This window comes from Patella vulgata, chromosome 1 (genome assembly GCF_932274485.2).
Source record: "Patella vulgata chromosome 1, xgPatVulg1.2, whole genome shotgun sequence".
Classification (NCBI taxonomy): domain Eukaryota; kingdom Metazoa; phylum Mollusca; class Gastropoda; family Patellidae; genus Patella; species Patella vulgata.
In genome coordinates, this window is record NC_065879.2 from 92,821,832 (window position 1) to 92,843,470 (window position 21,639).

The following is a 21,639-nucleotide window of genomic DNA, read 5'->3' on the forward strand; positions in this document are numbered from 1 at the left end:
ATGTATAATTGTGTGCTAAACCCTTTATGTACACATAGAAAAAAAGTTCTCACTGGTACCCCTTACAACCCCTCCTACCGTTATCACTGGTACCCCTTACAGACCCTCATATCATTCTCACTTGTACCCCTTACAACTCCTCATTATCGTTCTCACTGGTACATGTACCCCTTACAACCACTCATATTGTCCTCAGTGCATCTAATTGTAATTGTTCTAGTTCATTAGTATGTTGATTGTTGTACCCATCCCAGATGACATCGCAATAATCAAAAAGATTTAAGAGGAAAGTAGTATATGATTAATGCATCACAGCCTGTAGTCACACGGATCAAGGTAAAGATTAGCTGAACCATAGAAATAAGACAAGACTCATTCAGTTTTCAAACAAAAAATCTCAAAAAGTATCAGTGTTTACAGTTTACTGTACTATGAAAGTGTCTTTACTTTTTCAGGTGAATACCATTCGCTGTACCTGTTCTTAAATCTGCAAACTTGTCTTTTCGGTTAATCATTGATCCCGAAATGACCTGATTTGTGTCCAGTGAATGTTAAACCCCAACTCTCTCTCTCTGTGTCCGAGAAAGTTCATCCAGATTTTCCGGCGTGGTTCTCCCCTTGTCAGTGATGCAGGACGGAGGGGCTGACAAGGACAGCTGTCTAGTCGTTCGGATGGGATGAAAAACTGGCGTACACGTAAATATAAGAGTAGGCCGTTGTGCCTCTGTCCGGGCAAAATTTCCCTCATAGCACACTTTATAGCGTATGCCCGTCTTCATTAGCCCAGTTCGGAGTAGGACGTTAAACCCCATTTCATTTCATTTTTAATTTCGAATATTAAGGATAATACTGAGTTTGATATTTAGCTACTTTAATGGTTAATACTTTATTACTTGTGATAAAAGAATTATTTCAAGACAAATTATCGCGAAATGTGTTGGAAATTATCAGTTTGGGGCTAGGCTATTGTTACTTGCCGAAAGCATCAGTGAGTGTGCCAACAGTAGCGCATACCACGTTGATGATACAATATTGCAGCTGTTTTTAGTCTGTGGGGTTGGGTGGCTGAATGGTTAACACATCATAAGGTCTGTAATTGAGTCAAGTGTTGTGGTTCCTATTCCCCCATGTGACAAGGAGTACGGTCATCTGCTAACCTCATGGGTTTTCTCCAGTTTCCTCCCACGGCTAAAGACCCCATGCATGCAAGTGAATTAATGAAATAAAATTGACAATAAAAATATGAAAGTGACAGTTAAAATATGATTTGAGCGATAATTTTGGCTACAACATTTTGGGGTATTGGCGATTCTTAAAATTTTGAACATATATCCTAAATTAACCATCACATTGAGAGAATTAAATATTTTGATATTTGAATTCTGTTTTCTGTGGCTTCTTTTATATCTGACTAACCTCGTGGGTTTTCTCCAGGTCCTCCGGTTTCCTTCCCTGCTAAACCCCCTATGCGCAAGTGAATTACTGAAATAAAATTGAACCCTGTGTTAGTCACAAAATGACCTAGTTTGTGTCGAGTGGACGTTAAACCCCATTTCTGATTCAAACACAGAACACAGATCCTATTCTGAGTCGTTTTTTTTTTTTGTGGAAGGGGTGTTATATAACAGCCGTTCTAATTAAAGTGAGGAATTAGCCAATGAAATGGTCTGCTACGGCAAGCTCTTGGCATAGTGCCACTGTCTGGGCAAAATTTTCCTCATAAATAAATATCACCAAATATCTCGACAATTACACCAGAATATTTATGTATATACCAATACTTAAATCTGTTTATCACATTTATAGTCACTAAATAAACGGCATGTTGTACTTAATAAGCTATGACCATTTAATCATCCATAAATAATACACTGAAAGATGGTTCCGAGTGTCGGCCATAATATCCGAGCACGTGTGAATAAAAAATAGGTTACGTGCCCTTGTTTTGAAAGTAGTCTCGCTTAACCAGTCTACCGGCCATTCTACGTTTGATTAACAGGCCGGAATAATCAAGACTACTTTTTTACGAAATATAACAGAAAGCTGGAACAATAAATTGAATTTAGAAACACGCACGTTGGGCAACTCAACAATTGTTTTAAGAACCCTGTAAAAGTAAAATGAAACTACTGCTAGTATCATGTTCTTGCCTAATGCAAGTATTTCAGAGATATCATTTGTACTAAACCAAAAGATGCAGCTCCTAATGGTACAGTTAATGATAAAGCAATTTAAAAAATAAAATGAACGTAATTTCTAAAGCTGCTGTAATAACTAATAAGCTAAATATTATTGCTATTCAGAATCGTCAACAATAGATTTTTTACGGCTGTAATAGTTGATAGATATGTAGTAGTCCAGTGGCTGAAGGGGGGGAATCGCCACCCGAGCTGTGAATTTATGAGACCAAGTTTTTCTAGACCAGTTTTTTGTGTAGATTCCGAATCTGGGTGGTGATCAGGCGTTTAAGGGGGCATTTTCGAGATATAGGGGATCAAATGTTTACAATGGGGGTTGGGGTGGGGGGTTGGTTGATGTCATTATGTTGACAAAATATATAAATAAAACATAAATTTCTAGGACTGCCCATCTATAAATAAGTGTTTATGATGCCCCTGGACAACTGTTTTGATGTGCGCGTGTGGAAGGGTGGGGTGGGGATAAAATTGGCGGGGAAATGAGTTCACGTTGATTTAAATGATGATTTTCTAAGAGCTTGATAAAACATCTCTAAATATGTTTATAAGATTCCTATTGTATGGGGGTGGACACCGGGGTGAGTGCCCGCCGTGGAGGGGGGGGCGGTGTGAGGGATGGCGGGTGGCAACATGTATTTTTGTGGACAGAAATCATTTTGTTCATAATTGAGCTTAAATTGGTATCTCGTTAGCGTTTTCATTCAAAATATTAAATTATAATTGTACTTTTCAAGAGATCTGGAAATGTAAATCAAAAACACATTAACTCAGAGATATGTTTAGTTGTTAGTTTATTCTTTGTCTTCATCAGAAGATTCAAAATCAAAAGTTCATATGAGCGAGATAAATATTTTCTTGGTTGCTGGCCAACAGCTCGCATATCCTTTGGATATGCTTCAGAAACCAATTCACATTGTAAATCTTCATTCCAGCCATGCAGCAAAAGACCACGTATACGGCAAGGTGGTAATAAAGAAAGGTCTGTTATTTTTTCACCCAGAAAATCTTTTTTTAGCGTCATCTAGTTATGTAAGTCGTCTTTCGCGATATTTTCAACCTTTGCCCGCCTCATTATCGATCAAAATTTGTATATTTGGATCATCGTTTGCGAAGAGAATGATTGGGATGTCTATTTCGCCCGAGCAAGAACACAAAATACATTTTGTTTCAGCACCTCCATTAATTTGCAATGCGAAGAGGAGTAGGTAAGATATTTTGGTGCCCTCGTGGTTGGTTGTCAGTTTTAGGATACAATGTGAATGGGTATCTGAAGCATATCAAAATGATATACGCATATCAAGAAGATATCTATCCCACTCATATTATTAGAATAAACTAATATCTAAACATGTGTTTTTTATGTACATTTCCAGATCTCTCGTAAAGTGCCATTATAGTTTAATATTTTGAATGACGATATTGGCACTGAACGAAAACTCGAGAAAACACTTTTCAGGTCAATTTTGAACCAAGTGGTTTCTGTCCCCCAAAATACATTTACCCTCCCCCATACAATAGTAATCGTATACACATATTTAGAGGTGTGCAGTGGAATTAAAAAGTAATGTTTTTACCAAGCTCTAAGAAAATCATCAACATGAACTCACTTCCCGCCAATTGTACCCCCCCCCCCCCATCCATACACGCACACCTGGTACCCCCGCCCCACCTCCCCACAAATCAAAACAGCTGTCCAGGGGCATCATAAACACTTATTTAAAGATGGGCAGTCCTAGAAATTTATGTTTTATTAATATATTATGTCAACATAATGACACCCCCCCCCCCTCACACACACACCCACACACACACACACACCCATACACACCTGCTACCCCCACCCCACCTCCCCACAAATCAAAATAGTTGTCCAGGGGCATCATAAACACTTATTTATAGATGGGCAGTCTTAGAAATTTATGTTATATTAATATATTACGTCAACATAATGACATCTCCCCCTCCCCCCATTGTAGACATTTGACCCCTATATCTCTAAAACGCCCCCTCAAACGCCTGATCACCACACAGATTGGGAATCTACGCAAAAAACTGGTCTAGAAAAACTTGGTCTCATAAAATCACAGCTCGGGTGGCGATTCAGCCACTGGACTATAGAGAATTGCACGTGCGATGGCTATTTATAGTATCATACTCTAGTTCTGACTGTTATCATAGTGCGTAGTGTATGCGAGAAATCACTTCAAGATAAGCCACTGAAGCGTGTACATTCGCTGTGTCGAGACCAACTTTCTGCACGGTGCACGGGTCACCCTATATAGCACACTGTATAGCGTATGCCCGTCTTTATTAGTTCAGACAGAGTAGAACGTTAAAACCCATTTCATTTCATTTATTATTGGATAAAGTTTACATTATATTATGATTGAATAAAGTTTACATCATTTTATTATTGCATAAGTTCTTTTTCATTCCGTACCATAATCATTAGCAATAAATGGTTTTCACTATTTAGCCCAACTCAATGTACAGACAATGAATTATTCGTGTTGGGTTGATCCGCTTCAAGAATCGAGATACAACCTTACTGTGTGGAGCAAACCGGAAGTGCTGTTAGATTGATGGAGTCAATGGAGGTTTGTTATTTGTGCCGTTGTCTGTGAACAAAGCAACGTTTTCCAAGTTCACAAATTGTCTACGATATCAGCGTGACTGGAAGTGGACGTTAACACTCCTGATCACTGTAGTTGTCACGACATCGACTTGCAAGGTTTGATGGAAGACGAAGTCGACTGTCACTCACTGTTCTAAAAATTGGAAGTCAAGACTCGGCCAGATTTATTTAACACTTTATACAACTATAAAATTTAAACTACAGGACTACACATAATCGGGTACAAAGATTTGAATAATGGACATGGTAAGATGAGATTTTAGAGTATGAAATCCACCATCATTCTACAAATACTCGATCATCGTTTGGGGTGTAACTCGAATTCCTGTAACTTAGTACAAGTTTACAGAAAGCTGATTGGCCGTTTGTCCTCGATTTCATAGGACCTGTGTACAAATGTATCGATCCTCGGCTTGTGTAGTGACTCTAGGACGACCTGAACGAGATCTGTCATCAACATTGTGTCTTTGTTGGTACCGGTTCCACAGTCTGCTGATCACAGACTGTGACACATTAAGCATGTTGGCTACTGCTCGCTGTGTAGAACCCATTTGAAGCATGCCAATAGCACGTAGACGTTCATCATGTTGAAGAGGTCTCATTGCAAATTAAACGTAACACACTAAAGCAAAGATATGCTAAACAGTAAATCTTATGCAAGAACCGATAGGAAAGCAAACATGGATAGGATAAACCAGCACGCGGCAGTTTTCATCAATCCTTCCTTGAAGTGTCAAATTTGACAATGAACCCCTACCACGTGTATGGCGCTATTGTGTGTCGCAGATGCAGCTCAGTGGTTCTGTTGGGTTAATAAGTTCTTCGTCTTACTGTGAACATACTCTCAAAGCATGTCAAGTGTCCATGACTAAATATCATATCACAGCCTGCATAGGTATTTGCATTTTAATATCCCCTACTTTTTTTGAAGAGTATATTACAGGAAACTAATGGTATTATAACTTTTATATATTACTGGAAACTAATTATTTTATAACTTTTACATACATGTATTACAGGAAACTAATATATTACAGGAAACTACTGATGTTATAACTTTTATATATTACAGGAAACTAATGATGGCAACACTTTTCATCAGTGTGTTGTATGTGATGCGATTTTTCAACAACTTGATCATTTAGAAAAACACAATAAAATACATGTTAAAAAAGAGAAAATTGATGATGTAGATGAATATTGTCCAGTTCATTTTGACGAAAAGAAAACTGCTGATGTAGATGAATATTGTCATGTTAAAGAAGAGAAAACTGATAATGTAGATGAATATTGTCATGTTAAAGAAGAGAAAACTGATGATGTTGAAACAGTTCATCAGTGTAATTTATGTGATGAAGAATTTAACTCCAATACAGATTTAGAGGAACATTGTACAATACATGTTAAAGAAGAGTTGAACGCTGATAATGATAGTGATATAGACCTACAATCAGCTTACTCTCATGCTTTAGCTAACATTTATAAATGTGATATTTGTTTCAAATTGTTTAGTCATAGGCAAAATCTACAGAGACACATAAAGGGTCATGCAGGAGATCAGTTACTGTCCTCCATTGGTTTGGGCGAACATTACGATCTCGATTCAGTTAAGAAACTTCCCTCTGCAAGAATCACAAATAGACTAGTTCAAGGCATTGTTGCTAAATTTCCGAACAATGGGGAGCACATGTCTATAATTAGGGCCTTACATGATGACTGCATAACGTTTACTGACAAGGACATTCGAAGTAGGCTGGCCCGACTGAAGACTAAGGCTAGGAAGCTGGGCAAAAATGTAAATAATTCCAATAAATTTTTTAAATTGTATGAAGATTACCTTGACAGTCCCTTTTTCCCCTTGACAGTAGACGAGACATCATCGGCAGATACCAACACGACAAATTCAGTTAATAAAGAGACACAGACATCTGTCGATGAGACTTTGACCAATCTAAATAAGAAAAATAAATATTTATTAAATAAGATCAATAGGGATAAAGTAACAATTTTCCGTTTAAAAAATCAACTCAGGAAGACCTCTAAAGCATTGATTCGTTTGAAAGCTAAAAATAAGAAAGCTTTGGCAATTAAAAAAAATGGTTCAAGTCCCAACCTTGTGGGGAAGAATTGATTTTGTAATATTGTGTTCTCTGTTCTCTATAAAAAGTGGTTTTGTGATATCTATGACTTTGTCACAATTTTGATCCGATTTTGACAAGACTTGAAATATAGGTTTATCTTCCAAAGATCTTGGTTCCGTTATGGCTTCTCATTGTACGAAAAATAAAGTTTTATTTATGTCACAATTTTTATCCGATTTTTAAATACATCTACAAATGTATATCACAAGCTGATTATCCTATTTCGTTTCGTTTTTATAGTTCAAAATTACTACACTAGGATCTGGAAGAGCTTTTATCATTGACGTGTTCTGGCTGATGTGAGGGATTAGCCAATGAAACGGTCTGTTACGGCGAGCTTTAGGCATATTTTACACGGAACTGTGGGTAATCCACAATTAACATCAATGCTGATTGGTTAATCAAATGTCTGACGTCATAGGTCAAAAGCCACTTGTATGACCTCTGACACATCCTATCGCTACAACCGGTCAGATCTTCATGTTGTGTAGGCCATTGAAAGTATAAATAATGAAATGAAATATAGATCTGTATTTTAATCTAATTGTGTATATCACTGTTACATCTTAATGACGTTAGAGTTCAAATTTCGTCAAAATCAGACCGAAACTGCCTGGCAAAATTACCATTCCTTGTACGCAAATAGTGTGAAAGTATGTAATACCAAGGTTGTGAACCTTCTAGAGGTCATAATTTTTTATCTGATGTTGATAAAACTGAAAATATATACCAAAGATCTTGGTTCCTTTCGATATTCGCACATATCAGAATGTAACTTCCTGGTTTATGGCCCCTGGTTTATCAAATGTCTGATGTCATAGGGTCAAAAGCCGATTGTATGATCCCTGACATGACCTCCCAATACAACTGGTCAGATATTCATGTAGTAGAGGCCATAGAAAGTATAAAAAACGAAATATAGATCTGTATTTTAATATAGATCTGTAGTTGACAATTTTTAAATATCTACCACCGATTGTATGAATGCATTACTTGTTTGTAATTGTAATTTATATCTACCACCGATTGTATGTATGCATTACTTGTTTGTAATTGTAATTTATATCTACCACCGATTGTGTTTGTGTGTACATGTAATTTATTATCAAATATATATGATTATGTCTAAATGTATGTGTCTACATGTTGTCCTTAGTTGTTACATGAAACTTTTTAATAAACGTACCTTTCGAACATTATTTCTTAATGGGACATCAAATTTAAATTTACAAAGGCATGTTTACATATAAATACCAATATAAATAGACCTATTTGTCTATGGGTACACAGAAAATATAAATACATTTGTCTAATTTTTCTACAAAAATTTAAATGAACCTTAAGTACACGGCTGTGTTGGCCCATGCTAGGAGACCTGAGATTCAATTGAATATTGGAACAGATTTCGTCAGATTGCAATGAAATGAATTGGGGTTTAACATCCTACTGTACTACTCCAACTGAGCTAATGAAGACAGGGTATACGCCATACAGTGTGCTATGAGGGAAATTTTGCCCAAGCAACAGCACCATGGCCTACTCTTAGATCGAATTCTAACTGCCAAGGGATCTTTTAAGTTCACGTCAATGTTAGCACGGGACCTCGTTTTTTGTACCATCCGAACAACTAGACAGCCCTCTGTCCTGCACCAGTGACAATCAGTTAGGGTTGTTGTACATAATGTCCTTTCATTCAATAGTTTTCGAGATTATTTTTAGCTCCCGGACACCCATTAATTAATGAAGTTTTATATCAGTACGAAAATCACCACAAGTAAATGTACAGACAATGAATTATTCGTGTTGGATCGATCCGCGTCAAAAATCAAGATACAACCTTACTGTGTGAGGGCAAACCGGAAGTGATGTTAGATTGCTGGCGGTTAGCTCAACTCGTCAATTGTTACTTGATTATTTGTACTGGCTCTCTGAGGTCAATAAAGCAACGTTTCCAAGTTCACAAATTGTCTACGATATCAGTGTAACTGGAAGAGGACGTTAACACACCTGATCACTGTAGTTGTCACGACATCCATTTGCAAGGTGAACTCACAGGTACATGAGGACAGGAACGCCCTTCTTACCTATGTGATTTTTTCAAAATTTTTGATTTTGTTTTTTTTTTCTTCATATTCTTCAAAAATTTTAATCTTCATTATTTTCTTCCTATTTGGTTCTAAATCATATAATATTTACTATCAAACATGTTCGTATATAAAAAAAATCGTACCTTCTGATGTATCTAATATTAAAAGAGAAAGGTAAGACACTTTTCTGTTGACATTTTTTTCTCCGTGAGGTATCCCTGTCGCTATTTAATTCTAAATCGTGAATAAAATTGTCTTGCCTTACTAATCAACCACTCGGTTCCTTTCGATATATATTCCTCTCGATAAAAACACATATTTCAAATTTTAACAAAAATTCTGTCACTTTTTTTGCCATAAATCACTCGAGATTTGTTTACAATTCATTGACATTTTCGATATGTTCAGTAGAAATGACGGAAGTGGTAATAAGGGAGACAACTCTGTCAACTGGCCCGAATGGATCGGCATTACGAAAAGGTGTGCCGAATGAAAAATGACCAAGTTGTGTCCATTTGACACTAAATTAAACGCATTTGTTTTACATTCATCCATTTTACCCACAGATAGTTTTTGTCACAATATTTTACAATATCCCTGTCCACATGCACCTGTGATTTTCCCGTATTTTTCATTGGGCCTACCTTTTCGTAACGCCGATTTATTCGGGCCAGTCAACAGAGTTGTCTCCCTTATTACGACTTCCGTCATTTCTACTGAACATGTTCAAAATGTCGATGAATTGTAAAAAAACTTGAGTGATTTATGGCAAATAAACTGACTAAGCATTTTTGAAAAAAATTGAAATATGTGTTTTTATCGAAAGGAATATATATCGAAGGGAACCGAGTGGTCGATTTGTAAGGCAAGATAATTTTATTCATGATTTGGAATTAAATAGCGACAGGGGTGCCTCACGGAGAAAAAATGTCAACAGAAAAGTGTCTTACCTTTCTCTTTTATTATATAGGCCTACATCAGAAGGTATGATTTTTAATACGAACATGTTTGATAGTAAATATTATATTATTTAGCACCAAATAGGAAGAAAAATAAAGCAGATTAAAAAATTTGAAAAATATTAAGAAGAAACCCCAGAAAATCATGAAAATATTTTGAAAAAATCAAATAGTATAGGTCCACCATATAAGGGCGTGCCTGTCCCCATGTACCTGTGGGTAAACTATAAAAAAAGCAAAGTACTTTTTTATTCGAAAACTTTACTTAGTTAAAGCAGTTCATCCGAGTTTTTATACTTTTAAAACTTATTGTTATATTATAACCTTTTCTGAAAAATAACAATTTCCTTTCATTACCTTTCAGTATAAGTTTGTATAAATGTGTTTGCCACTTGTCTAGCTTCAATTGATACACTATTCAAAGCTTTGAGCAAGTAAAATTAGGTTCAATTGCAAAATTTTCAACACTAAATAACATATCATCCTTGATTTGTCGTGACCAGGTGACAATCCCAGTGTGTAGTGTCAACTAAATGAGATTATTTATTTATTAAATGTTTAGTTTACGTGCAATGCATATTGATGTTGTTTTTATCTGTTTATGATGTATCAATAAAAATCTTATCTTAATCTTATCTATAGGTTTGATAGAAGACGGAAGTGATTGTTTTAAAATTTGGAAGTCAAGACTCAGCTAGATTTATTTAACACTTTATACAACTATAAAATTCAAACTACAGGCCTACACATAATCGGATACAAAGAAGTGAATAATGGACATGGTAAGATGAGATTGTAAATTTTAGCAACGAAAGTCTATGCTATAATCAAACATGGCTGTTTATAGTAGAGTAATGATGATGTAACTTTTATATATTGTAGGAAACTAATGATGTTATAACTTTTATATATTACAGGAAACTAATGATGTTATAACTTTTATATATTGTAGGAAACTAATGATGTTATAACTTTTATATATTACAGGAAACTAATGATGGTAACACTTTTCATCAATGTGTTCTTTGTGATGAGATTTTTCAACAACTTGATGATTTAGAAACACACAATAAAGTGCATGTTAAAGAAGAGAAAATTGATGATGAAGATGAATATTGTCATGTTCAGTTTGAGGAAAATAAAACTGATGATGTAGATGAATATTGCCACAATAAAATACATGTTAGAGAAGAGAAAACTGATGTAGATAAATATTATCATGTTAAGGAAGAGAAAACTGACGATGGAGATGGATATTGTCATGTTAAAGAAGAGAAAACTGACGATGGAGATGGATATTGTCATGTTAAAGAAGAGAAAACTGAAGTTATTGAAACTGTTTTTCAGTGTAAATTATGTGATGAAGAATTTAACTCCAATACAGATTTAGAGAAACATTGTAAAATACATGTTAAAGAAGAGTTGACAGCTTATAATGGAAATGTAGGCCTACAGTTGAACACTGATAATGATAGTGATATAGACCTACAATCAGCTTACTCTCATGCTTTAGCTAACCGTTATAAATGTGATATTTGTTTCAAATTGTTTAGTCATAGGCAAAATCTACAGAGACACATAAAGGGTCATGCAGTAGATCAGTTACTGTCCCCCATTGGTTTGGGCGAACATTACGATCTCAGTTCAGTTAAGAAAATTCCCTTAGCAAGAATCACAAATAGACTAGTTCATGGCATTTTTGAAAAATTTCCAAACAATGGGGAGCACTTGTCTATAATTAGGGCCTTACATGACGATTGCATAACGTTTACTGACAAGATCCTTCGAAGTAGGCTGGTCCGACTGAAGACTAAGAGCAGAAAGCTGTGGAAAAATGCAAATAATTCCAATAACGCTTATAAATTGTATGATGATTACCTTGGCAGTCCCTTTTTCCCTGTGACGGTAGACGAAACATCATTGGCAGATACCAACACGACAAATTCAGTTAATAAAGAGACACAGACATCTGTCGATGAGACTTTGACCAATCTAAATAAGAAAAATAAATATTTATTAAGTAAAATCAATAGGGATAAAGTAACAATTTTCCGTTTAAAAAATCAACTCAGGAAGACCAGTAAAGCATTGATTCGTTCGAAAGCTAAAAATAAGAAAGCTTTGGCAATTAAAAAGAATGGTTTATGTCCCAATCTTGTGGGATAGAAGTGAATTTACGTAATATTGTGTTCTCTGAAGAAGTAAGTTAGATACTATAAAAGGTGGTTTTGTGATATCAATGACTTTGTTTTTAACCACATTTTCATGTTGCCACAATTTATTTGTGGACACACTGTAGGTCACAATTTTGATCCGATTTTGACAAAACTTGAAATATACATGTAGGTTTATCTTCCAAATCGGTTCCATTATGACTCCTCATTGTACGAAAAATCAAGTTTTTTATCCGATTTTAAAAACTGTTCAAATACATGTATATCACTGTAACATCTTAATGAATAGTGACAGTGTGAAAGTTTGTAATACCAAGGTTGTGGACACTTTAGAGGTCATAATTTTGATCCGATGTTGATAAAACTAAAAATATATACCAACGATCTCGGTTGCTTTTATATTCGCACGTATCAGAATATAACTTCCTGGATTATGGCCCCTGGTTTATCACATGTCTGAAGTCATAGGGTCAAAAGCCAATTTATGACCCCTGACACAACCTCCTACTACAACTGGTCAGATCTTCATGTAGTGTAGGCCATAGAAAGTTTAAAAAAACGAAACGAAATATAGATCTGTGTTTTAATCAGATTGTGTTTGTGACTTTTGATAAGAAATCTGGTGGTAACGACATGTAGCTGAAACTTTTTATATATATATACCACCAATTGTATGAATGCATCACTTGTGTTGTACATATAATTTATTATCAAATATATACCACCGGTTGTATGAATGTATTACTTATGTGTACATGTAATTTATTATCAAATATATATGATTATGTCTAAATGTATGTGTATACATGTTGTCCTTAATGGCCGTTTTGTTGCCATAAAATCATATATCTTTCTTTACTGTAGTTGTTATAAGAAACTTTTCTTAAATAAACGTACCTTACGAACATTATTTCTTAATGGGACATCAAATTTAAATTTACAAAGGCATGTTTACATATGAATACCAATATAAATAGACCTATTTATCTATGGGTATACAGAAAACATAAATACATTTGTCTAATTTTTCTACAAAAATTTAAATGAACCTTAAGTACACAGCGGTGAGACCTGAAATTCAATTGAATATTGGAACAGATTTCGTCAGATTGCGATGAAATGAAATGGGGTTTAACATCCTACTGTACTTCTCCATCTGAGCTAATGAAGACAGGTATACACCATACAGTGTGCTATGAGAGAAATTCTGCCCAAGCAACAGCACCATGGCCAACTCTTGTATCGAATTCCAACTGCCAAGGTATCTTTTAAGTTCACACCAATGTAAACATAGGACCTCGGTTTTTTGTACCATCTAAACTAGACAGCTGTCCATCCTACAGTCACAATCAGCTAGGGTTGTTGTACATAATGTCCTTTCATTCAATAGTTTTCGAGATTCTTTTTAGCTCCCGGACACCCCCAAATTTTTACAATTAATTAATGAAGTTTTATTAATTATGAATGAATTATTCGTGTTGGATCGATCCGCGTCAAGAATCAAGATACAACCTTACTGTGTGAGGGCAAACCGGAAGTGATGTTAGATTGCTGGCGGTTAGCTCAACTCGTCAATTGTTACTTGATTATTTGTACTGGCTCTCTGAGGTCAAGAAAGCAACGTTTTCCAAGTTCACAAATTGTCTACGATATCAGCGTGACTGGACGCGGACGTTAACACACCTGATCACTGTAGTTGTCACGACATTGACTTGCAAGGTAAACTATAAAAAAGCAAATGAAAGTACTTTTTTATTCGAAAACTTTACTTAGTAGTTCATCCGAGTTGCTATACTTTTAAAACTTATTGTTATATTATAAATTATAACCTTTTCTGAAAAATACCAATTTCCTTTCATTACCTTTCAATATAAGTGTATAAATGTGTTTGCCACTGTCTTGTCTAGCTGCAATTTGTAGCCCTGATAATTCTCATTCACGGCTGCTATTTAATTGATAGGCCTACACTAGTCCAGCTTTGAACGTAGGTCTCATTAAACACTCACCTCTACGTCCAGGGATCCTTCTATTGAGGCCTTGTCGACGGAAATTAATTTCCCAGTCAATTTTACTGGGCAACCTTTTACTGCTAAACGGTGGGGTGTCAATCCAAGTGAACGCCTGTACAGTGTAAAGGAACATCTTAGTGAGAAAATAAGACCTTGCTTACCTGGCTAGAGTCAGTATGAGCGACACAACACGCTGTTAAAAAATACATCTCTGTCTTCTAACCGACTTGGCGGACATCATTGAAAGGGTAACGCACAAATTTAAGAAACGTTAGATTTTAATTTTTGATTAGCGACGGACAAAATATGTATCGCAAATTGCGCTGCGATACTGGTTGTCGGCAGCCCTGCCTACGTTCAGAGCTGGACTAGGCCTACACTACATGCACTAGGCCCTATTCGAGGCTTTGAGCAAGTAAAATTAGGTTCAATTGCCAAATTTTCAACACATATCATCCTTGATTTGTCGTGACCAGGTGTGACAATCCCAATGTGTAGTGTAAACTAAATGAGATTATTGATTTATTAAATGTTTAGTTTACGTGCAATGCATATTGATGGACTAATACTAGTAATTATTTCTCCTTATTTCATGATGGATGAATGTAGTGCGAGTTATAAATAGACAATTTTTCCCTTAATTTTTTTCTCCCCTCTTCCTGCATTTTTGAGTTGACTTTTTGGTCTAGAATTGGAGAAAAGGGATCAAATTTGCAATTTCATAGCAGTTTTGGGTAATACTGATGATATTACAGCGGAGGGATAGGAGGTGTAAAGTGTCCTTCTGCAGAGCAATCATTGTGTCGGAAGTGAGATTTTCACCCCAGTCAACTTCAAATCCGCGTAGCAAAAAATCTAAACGGTCAACCCACTACAAAATTATGATGAGGAGATTGCCAAATGTGGTCCCCATTGTGCCTATAAAGATTGGAACCAACGGAATGTTGAGCAAAAAGCTACAGCCTGTGATGTTACAGCCATTTAACATTGAAGTCAATGGGCAAATAATTGCTAGTCTGAGTCCTGATGTTGTTTTTATCTGTTTATGATGTATCAATAAAAATTTTATCTTTAGGTTTGATGGAAGACAGAGTTATTGTTTTAAAACTTGGAAGTCAAGACTCGGCTAGATTTATTTAACACTTTATACAACTATAAAATTTAAACTACAGGCCTACACATATCGGATACAAAGAAGTGAATAATGGACATGGTAAGATGAGATTTTATGGTATGAAATCCACCATCATTCAACAAATACGTGTACAGTATGTTTCCGGCGTGGTTTCCCCTTGTCAGTGATACAAGATGGAAGGCCTGACAAAGACAGTTGTCTAGTCGTTCGGATGGGAGGACAAACCGAGGTCCTGTGTACACATTGGCTTACAAGTTGGAATTCTATATAAGTGTAGGCCGTAGCGCCGCTGCCCAGGCAAAAATTTCCTTCATAGCACACTGTATGGCGTATGTCTGTCTCCATTAGCCCAGTTTAGGAGCAGAACAGTAGGACGTTAAACCCCTTCAACTGGGCTAATGAATACGAGCATACACCATACAGTGTGCTATATGAGTGAAATTTTGCCCAGACAGTGCATCCTCAGTTACCCAGTGTACTCATTCCGTTCTACTCCACTATACCCTGGGTTAATCTATGGGGGAGACACGTTTTCAAGTTATCCACCCTTGACAGGGTTCCCGCGGTCCTTGAAAATCCTTGAATATCCTTAAATTTAAAATTTCATTTTCAAGGTCTTGAATATCCTTGAATTTCGCGGAAATAGGAAAATATCCTTAAATTTCTGTTGAGATCCTTAATTTTGTTTCATATGTCTTCAATTCCTTTAAAATATGAGATTATAACGATAGTTGGTAATGTTTTGGTTATTTTTAAGATGAAAAATTGTAACTTTAGGCTAAAAAATGTCCTTGAAAATCCTTGAATTTGACGTATATTTATCCTTGAATATCCTTGATAAAATGTTAAACAAAGCCACGGGAACCCCGCTTGATGATTGTGCTATTTTTATTGACCAATCCGATAAATTGCTATTTGAAAAGGAAGTTGACAAAGGGAAGTAACTCTCATCGGACAATGCTAGGAATTGGCCTATTCTAAATGCATAATTTTTAACAAAATTATATATTATGTTAATGAAGACCAGACGTTCATATAATAATGTAGGGTCATTAGTTTTATTTAGAATCGTTCGTTCGTTCCAGGAATTTTATGTCCAAGCGATATCGTAGACAAGTTATTATAAATCAAATTGCCAAGTATAAGTTCAATAATAATAAACATAACAGAATGAGACATTTCAGACAAAGAACGAATAGTAATAATGATAACAAAAGTCAAACATAAAGATGTTCTACATATTTGAAATCAACAACACATACTACAGATTTTGATAATACAATTAAATATAAATAAATTATAAATATATACATTATTTACATAAATCATTCAGTAAATGGACATGAATATGGTTATCTACCCTTATAAAAACGAAGGCGAAACGATTGGTTTGTAAACTGATTGGTTCATAGACTGTAGCTACATTCTAGGCCAGGGCAGATAATTTGAAATCGTGGAAACCCTATGGATTAACCCAGGGTATAGTGGAGTGGAACGGAATGAGTACACTGGGTAACCGAGGATGCAGATAGTGGCACTAAGGCTCCCCTTAAAAGTTCATAATCGGGTCATATTTGTTTGTTCTTGGCAACCGACAACGTCAATATGATATGCAGACCTTCCAATTACGGTGTATTAGCCATTAAGAAAAATCATCTGATGTAAAATAGTTGGTGAATAAGTCTCTCATATAGCTTTCGACCAAGAAATTCTTGAATACAAATAAAATGACGAAGTTTCTTTTGTCATTCTGCAAAGATGTCGAGACCCAGCTTCTATTTGTCAGCTAATCTGGGTTTGTAAATTTTAGCAACGAAAGTCTGTGCTATAATCAAACATAGCTGTTTATAGGAGAGTAATGATGATGTAACTTTCATATATTGTAGAAAACTAATGATGTTATAACTTTTATATATTACAGGAAACTAATGATGGTAACACTTTTCATCAATGTGTTGTTTGTGATGAGATTTTTCAACAACTTGATGATTTAGAAACACACAATAAAGTGCATGTTAAAGAAGAGAAAATTGATGATGAAGATGGATATTGTCATGTTCAGTTTGAGGAAAATAAAATTGATGTAGATGAATATTGCCACAATAAAATACATGTTATAGAAGAGAAAACTGATAATGTAGATAAATATTATCATGTTAAAAAGGAGAAAACTGACGATGGAGATGACTTTTGTGTTAAAGAAGAGAAAACTGACGATATTGAAACTGTTTTTCAGTGTAAATTATGTGATGAAGAATTTAACTCCAATACAGATTTAGAGAAACATTGTAAAATACATGTTAAAGAAGAGTTGAACACTGATAATGATAGTGATATAGACCTACAATCAGCTTACTCTCATGCTTTAGCTAACCGTTATAAATGTGATATTTGTTTCAAATTGTTTAGTCATAGGAGTAATCTACAGAGACACATAAAGGGTCATGCAGTAGATCAGTTACTGTCCCCCATTGGTTTGGGCGAACATTACGATCTCGGTTCAGTTAAGAAACTTCCCTTAGCAAGAATCACAAATAGACTAGTTCAAGGCATTGTTGCTAAATTTCCGAACAATGGGGAGCACCTGTCTATAATTAGGGCCTTACATGACGACTGCATAACGTTTACTGACAATGACACTCGAAGTAGGCTGACCCGACTGAAGACTAAGGCTAGGAAGCTGGGTAAGCATATAAAGACTTCCAATAAATCTTTTAAATTTTATGACGATTACCTTGACAGCCCCTTTTTCCCCGTGACAGTACACGAGACATCATCGGCAGATACCAACACGACAAATTCAGTTAATAAAGAGACACAGACATCTGTCGATGAGACTTTGACCAATCTAAATAAGAAAAATAAATATTTATTAAGTAAGATCAATAGGGATAAAGTAACAATTTTCCGTTTAAAAAATCAACTCAGGAAGACAACTAAACCATTGATTCGTGCGAAAGCTAAAAATAAGAAAGCTTTGGCAATTAAAAAGATAGTTTAAGTTGCAACCTTGTGGGGAAGAAGTAATTTACGTAATATTGTGTTCTTGAGATACCAATAACTTTGTTTTTAACCAAATTTTCATGTGGGCGTATATTGTCGGTGGCCACGTCCGTCCACAGGTCACAATTTTTATCCGGTTTAGACGACACTTGAAATATAGGTTTATCTTAATTAACTTTATGGATTTATGGTACCTGGTTGTACGAAAAATTAAGTTTTTTAGCTTGGGGACCCTTTAGAGGTAACATTTTTATATCTGATTTTAAAAACGGTTCAAATACATGTGTATCACTGTTATATCTTAATGATGGTGGTAGAGTTCAAATTTCGTCAAAATTGGATCGAAACTGACAAAAAGACCACTCTGTGTACTTGAATAGTGTGAAAGTATGTAATACCAAGATTGTAGACCCTCGAGAGGTCACAATTTTAATTTGATGTTAATAAAAGTAAAAATATATTCAAAAGATCTCAGTTCTTTTTCATTATTGTATGAAAAATCACGTTTTCAGTTTGATGAAACTTGAAATTTTTTTTTAGATATCAAAGATCTTGGTTACTTTGATATTGTCTCATCTTGGACTGTAAAATCCTAGATTATGCCCCTGAATGTACAGAAAAATGCTTTTTTTTAGCTTGTTCTCTGTCCAACTATTGCAAAATGCGGACGTATCTTGTATGGCAACCCTTGGTTGGTAATTTTATATAAGGATAAGACCATAATCAACTCTCGATGCCATCGGATATCTCCGATATTAAGTAGATTAGAACAGTTCAGCCATATTTTAAAGCGGCAATTTCATATTTTTAAGTTATATTTTTAAAATTTATTAAAATAAAGCCTTAAAATAGATGGTATCCATAAACCGTCCTACCTTGTTAAAGAATAATCCTATTAATTCTATAATTCACTATTGCCCGCTGAGAAATTGGCAAAAATATCATTTTCAACTTCAAATTCCAATGTTTGAAGGTAGCTAATGCATGGAGGCAATAGGAAAACAAGGGAGGTAATTGTGTTATTATTTCCTGTGTCAATGATTTTTTAGGGTGGGAAATAATGCCCACGGTCGTATAATAGTGAGTTGATAACCTATTGAGCAAAAGACATAGAAATAATTATGTTTTGACTTTCTTAGAATATATGAAATTATCGCTTTAATTTACTCTAAAAATTGTGAAGCGAGGCTAAGCTTTGAACAACCAGTGCGGTGGTTGACATTAATGCACACATCATGTCAAACCTTCAAAAGCTAAAATCTTTGCTCGCAATGGAGCAATTTGAATGAAAATTTAGATTAACTATTTTCAAACTATTATAATAAGAATGGCCAGCTCTTTATCTTAATCTTACATAATTTAACTTTAATCATTTTTTATACGCCCACATTGAAATGTCAGGCGTCCACAATTGCTTGTGGACGCTCTATAGGCTAAAGTTAATATCCGATTGACTTTAAATTGATACACAGTGTTTAAGGTCATGAGACGAAGAAGCCTATTGATTTTCAACGATTTTCAATAATTACTGCCAGAGTTATGGCCCTTGATCACTTCAAAAAATCTTCTGGGCGCTCTTGAATTCACAGTTAATATCCGATTGACTTTAAATTTATACACAGTGTATAAGGTCATGAGACGAAGAAGCCTATTGATTTTCAGCGATTTTCGATAATTATTGCCAGAGTTATGGCCCTTGATCACTTTGAAAAATCTTGTGGACGCTCTAGAGGTCAAAGTTAATATCCGATTGACTTTAAATTTATACACAGTGTATAAGGTCATGAGACGAAGAAGCCTATTGATTTTCATTGATTTCCGATAATTATTGCCAGAGTTATGGCCCTTGATCACTTTGAAAAATCTTGTGGACGCTCTAGAGACTAAAGTTAATATCCAATTGACTTTAAATTTATACACAGTGTTTAAGGTCATGAGACGAAGAAGCCTATTGATTTTCAGCGATTTTCGATAATTATTGCCAGAGTTATGGCCCTTGATCACTTTGAAAAATCTTGTGGACGCTCTAGAGGCTAAAGTTAATATACGATTGGCTTTAAATTGATACACAGTGTTTAAGGTCATGAGACGAAGAAGCCTATTGATTTTCAGCAATTTCTGATAATTTTTGCCAGAGTTATGGCCCTTGATAACTTTGAAAATTCTTGTGGACGCTCTAGAGACTAAAGTTAATATCCAATTGACTTTAAATTTATACACAGTGTTTAAGGTCATGAGACGAAGAAGCCTATTGATTTTGAGCGATTTCCGATAATTACTGCTAGAGTTATGGCCCTTGATCACTTTGAAAAATCTTGTGGACGCTCTAGAGGCTAAAGTTAATATACGATTGGCTTTAAATTGATACACAGTGTTTAAGGTCATGAGACGAAGAAGTCTATTGATTTTCAGCAATTTCCGATAATTACTGCCAGAGTTATGGCTCTTGATCACTTTGAAAAATCTTGTGGACGCTCTAGAGGCTAAAGTTAATATACGATTGGCTTTAAATTGATACACAGTGTTTAAGGTCATGAGACGAAGAAGCCTATTGATTTTCAGCAATTTCTGATAATTTTTGCCAGAGTTATGGCCCTTGATAACTTTGAAAATTCTTGTGGACGCTCTAGAGGCTAAAGTTAATATCCGATTGACTCTAAATTTATATACAGTGTTGAAGACCATGAGACGAAGAAGCCTAGTGATTTTCAGCAATTTCCGATAATGTTTGCCAGAGTTATGGCCCTTGATCACTTTGAAAAATCTTTTGGACGCTCTAGAGGCTAAAGTTAATATCCGATTGACTTTAAATTTATACACAGTGTTTAAGGTCTTGAGACGAACAAGTATATTGATTTTCAATGAATCTTTATGACTTGAACAGCTAAATCCATGATGTTAAAAGTTTTGTATACTAAACGTTAGCATGGGACAGAACTTTATAAAAACCAAACAAATTCTTATGGTTTTCTGATAATTACTTAATGAGTTGTTACTCTTAATCAGATTTTAATGTATTATAAATGTTTCATTACCGAAAAAAGTAAAAATATGTGACAACTCTTGTTGACTGCCCGGACGATTTAGCTGCTGTGGGCGTATGTTTCGTTGCCTGGCAACCTATCTTTTTTCTTTTTTTAAACAATGTTTTATTTAGAAATTGAAAGGGATTCAGGAACAGGCATAACCTATATGAAAGATTAGATTAAAAGTGCTGACAGTTAAAAAATAGGTAATTAAAAGAAAATATGTTGAAATTTTTAGTCAAGTTACTTCTCTCGAAGCCGAATTATCGTTG

General features: G+C 35.1%; 2 protein-coding genes and 1 non-coding gene across 3 annotated transcripts; all 3 read left to right on the forward strand.

Annotated features, from left to right (window-relative positions):
- Window positions 1-4,752: 4,752 nt before the first annotated feature.
- LOC126818448 (protein suppressor of hairy wing) lies at window positions 4,753-8,160 on the forward strand. The gene is made up of 2 exons (XM_050545862.2): window positions 4,753-5,079; window positions 5,906-8,160. Exons 1-2 carry the CDS (start codon window positions 5,071-5,073, stop codon window positions 6,962-6,964), a joined length of 1,068 nt encoding a protein of 355 aa, XP_050401819.2. The 5' UTR covers window positions 4,753-5,070; the 3' UTR covers window positions 6,965-8,160.
- A 279-nt stretch (window positions 8,161-8,439) lies between these two features.
- LOC126818429 (uncharacterized) lies at window positions 8,440-11,266 on the forward strand. Its single transcript, XR_008787678.1, has 3 exons — window positions 8,440-9,017; window positions 10,663-10,802; window positions 11,008-11,266. It is a non-coding gene; the product is annotated as an uncharacterized LOC126818429 (transcript).
- A 2,416-nt stretch (window positions 11,267-13,682) lies between these two features.
- LOC130010521 (putative zinc finger protein 840) lies at window positions 13,683-18,774 on the forward strand. Its single transcript, XM_056099751.1, has 3 exons — window positions 13,683-13,913; window positions 15,279-15,416; window positions 17,260-18,774. Exons 2-3 carry the CDS (start codon window positions 15,408-15,410, stop codon window positions 18,337-18,339), a joined length of 1,089 nt encoding a protein of 362 aa, XP_055955726.1. The 5' UTR covers window positions 13,683-13,913; window positions 15,279-15,407; the 3' UTR covers window positions 18,340-18,774.
- The last annotated feature ends 2,865 nt before the right edge of the window (window positions 18,775-21,639 follow it).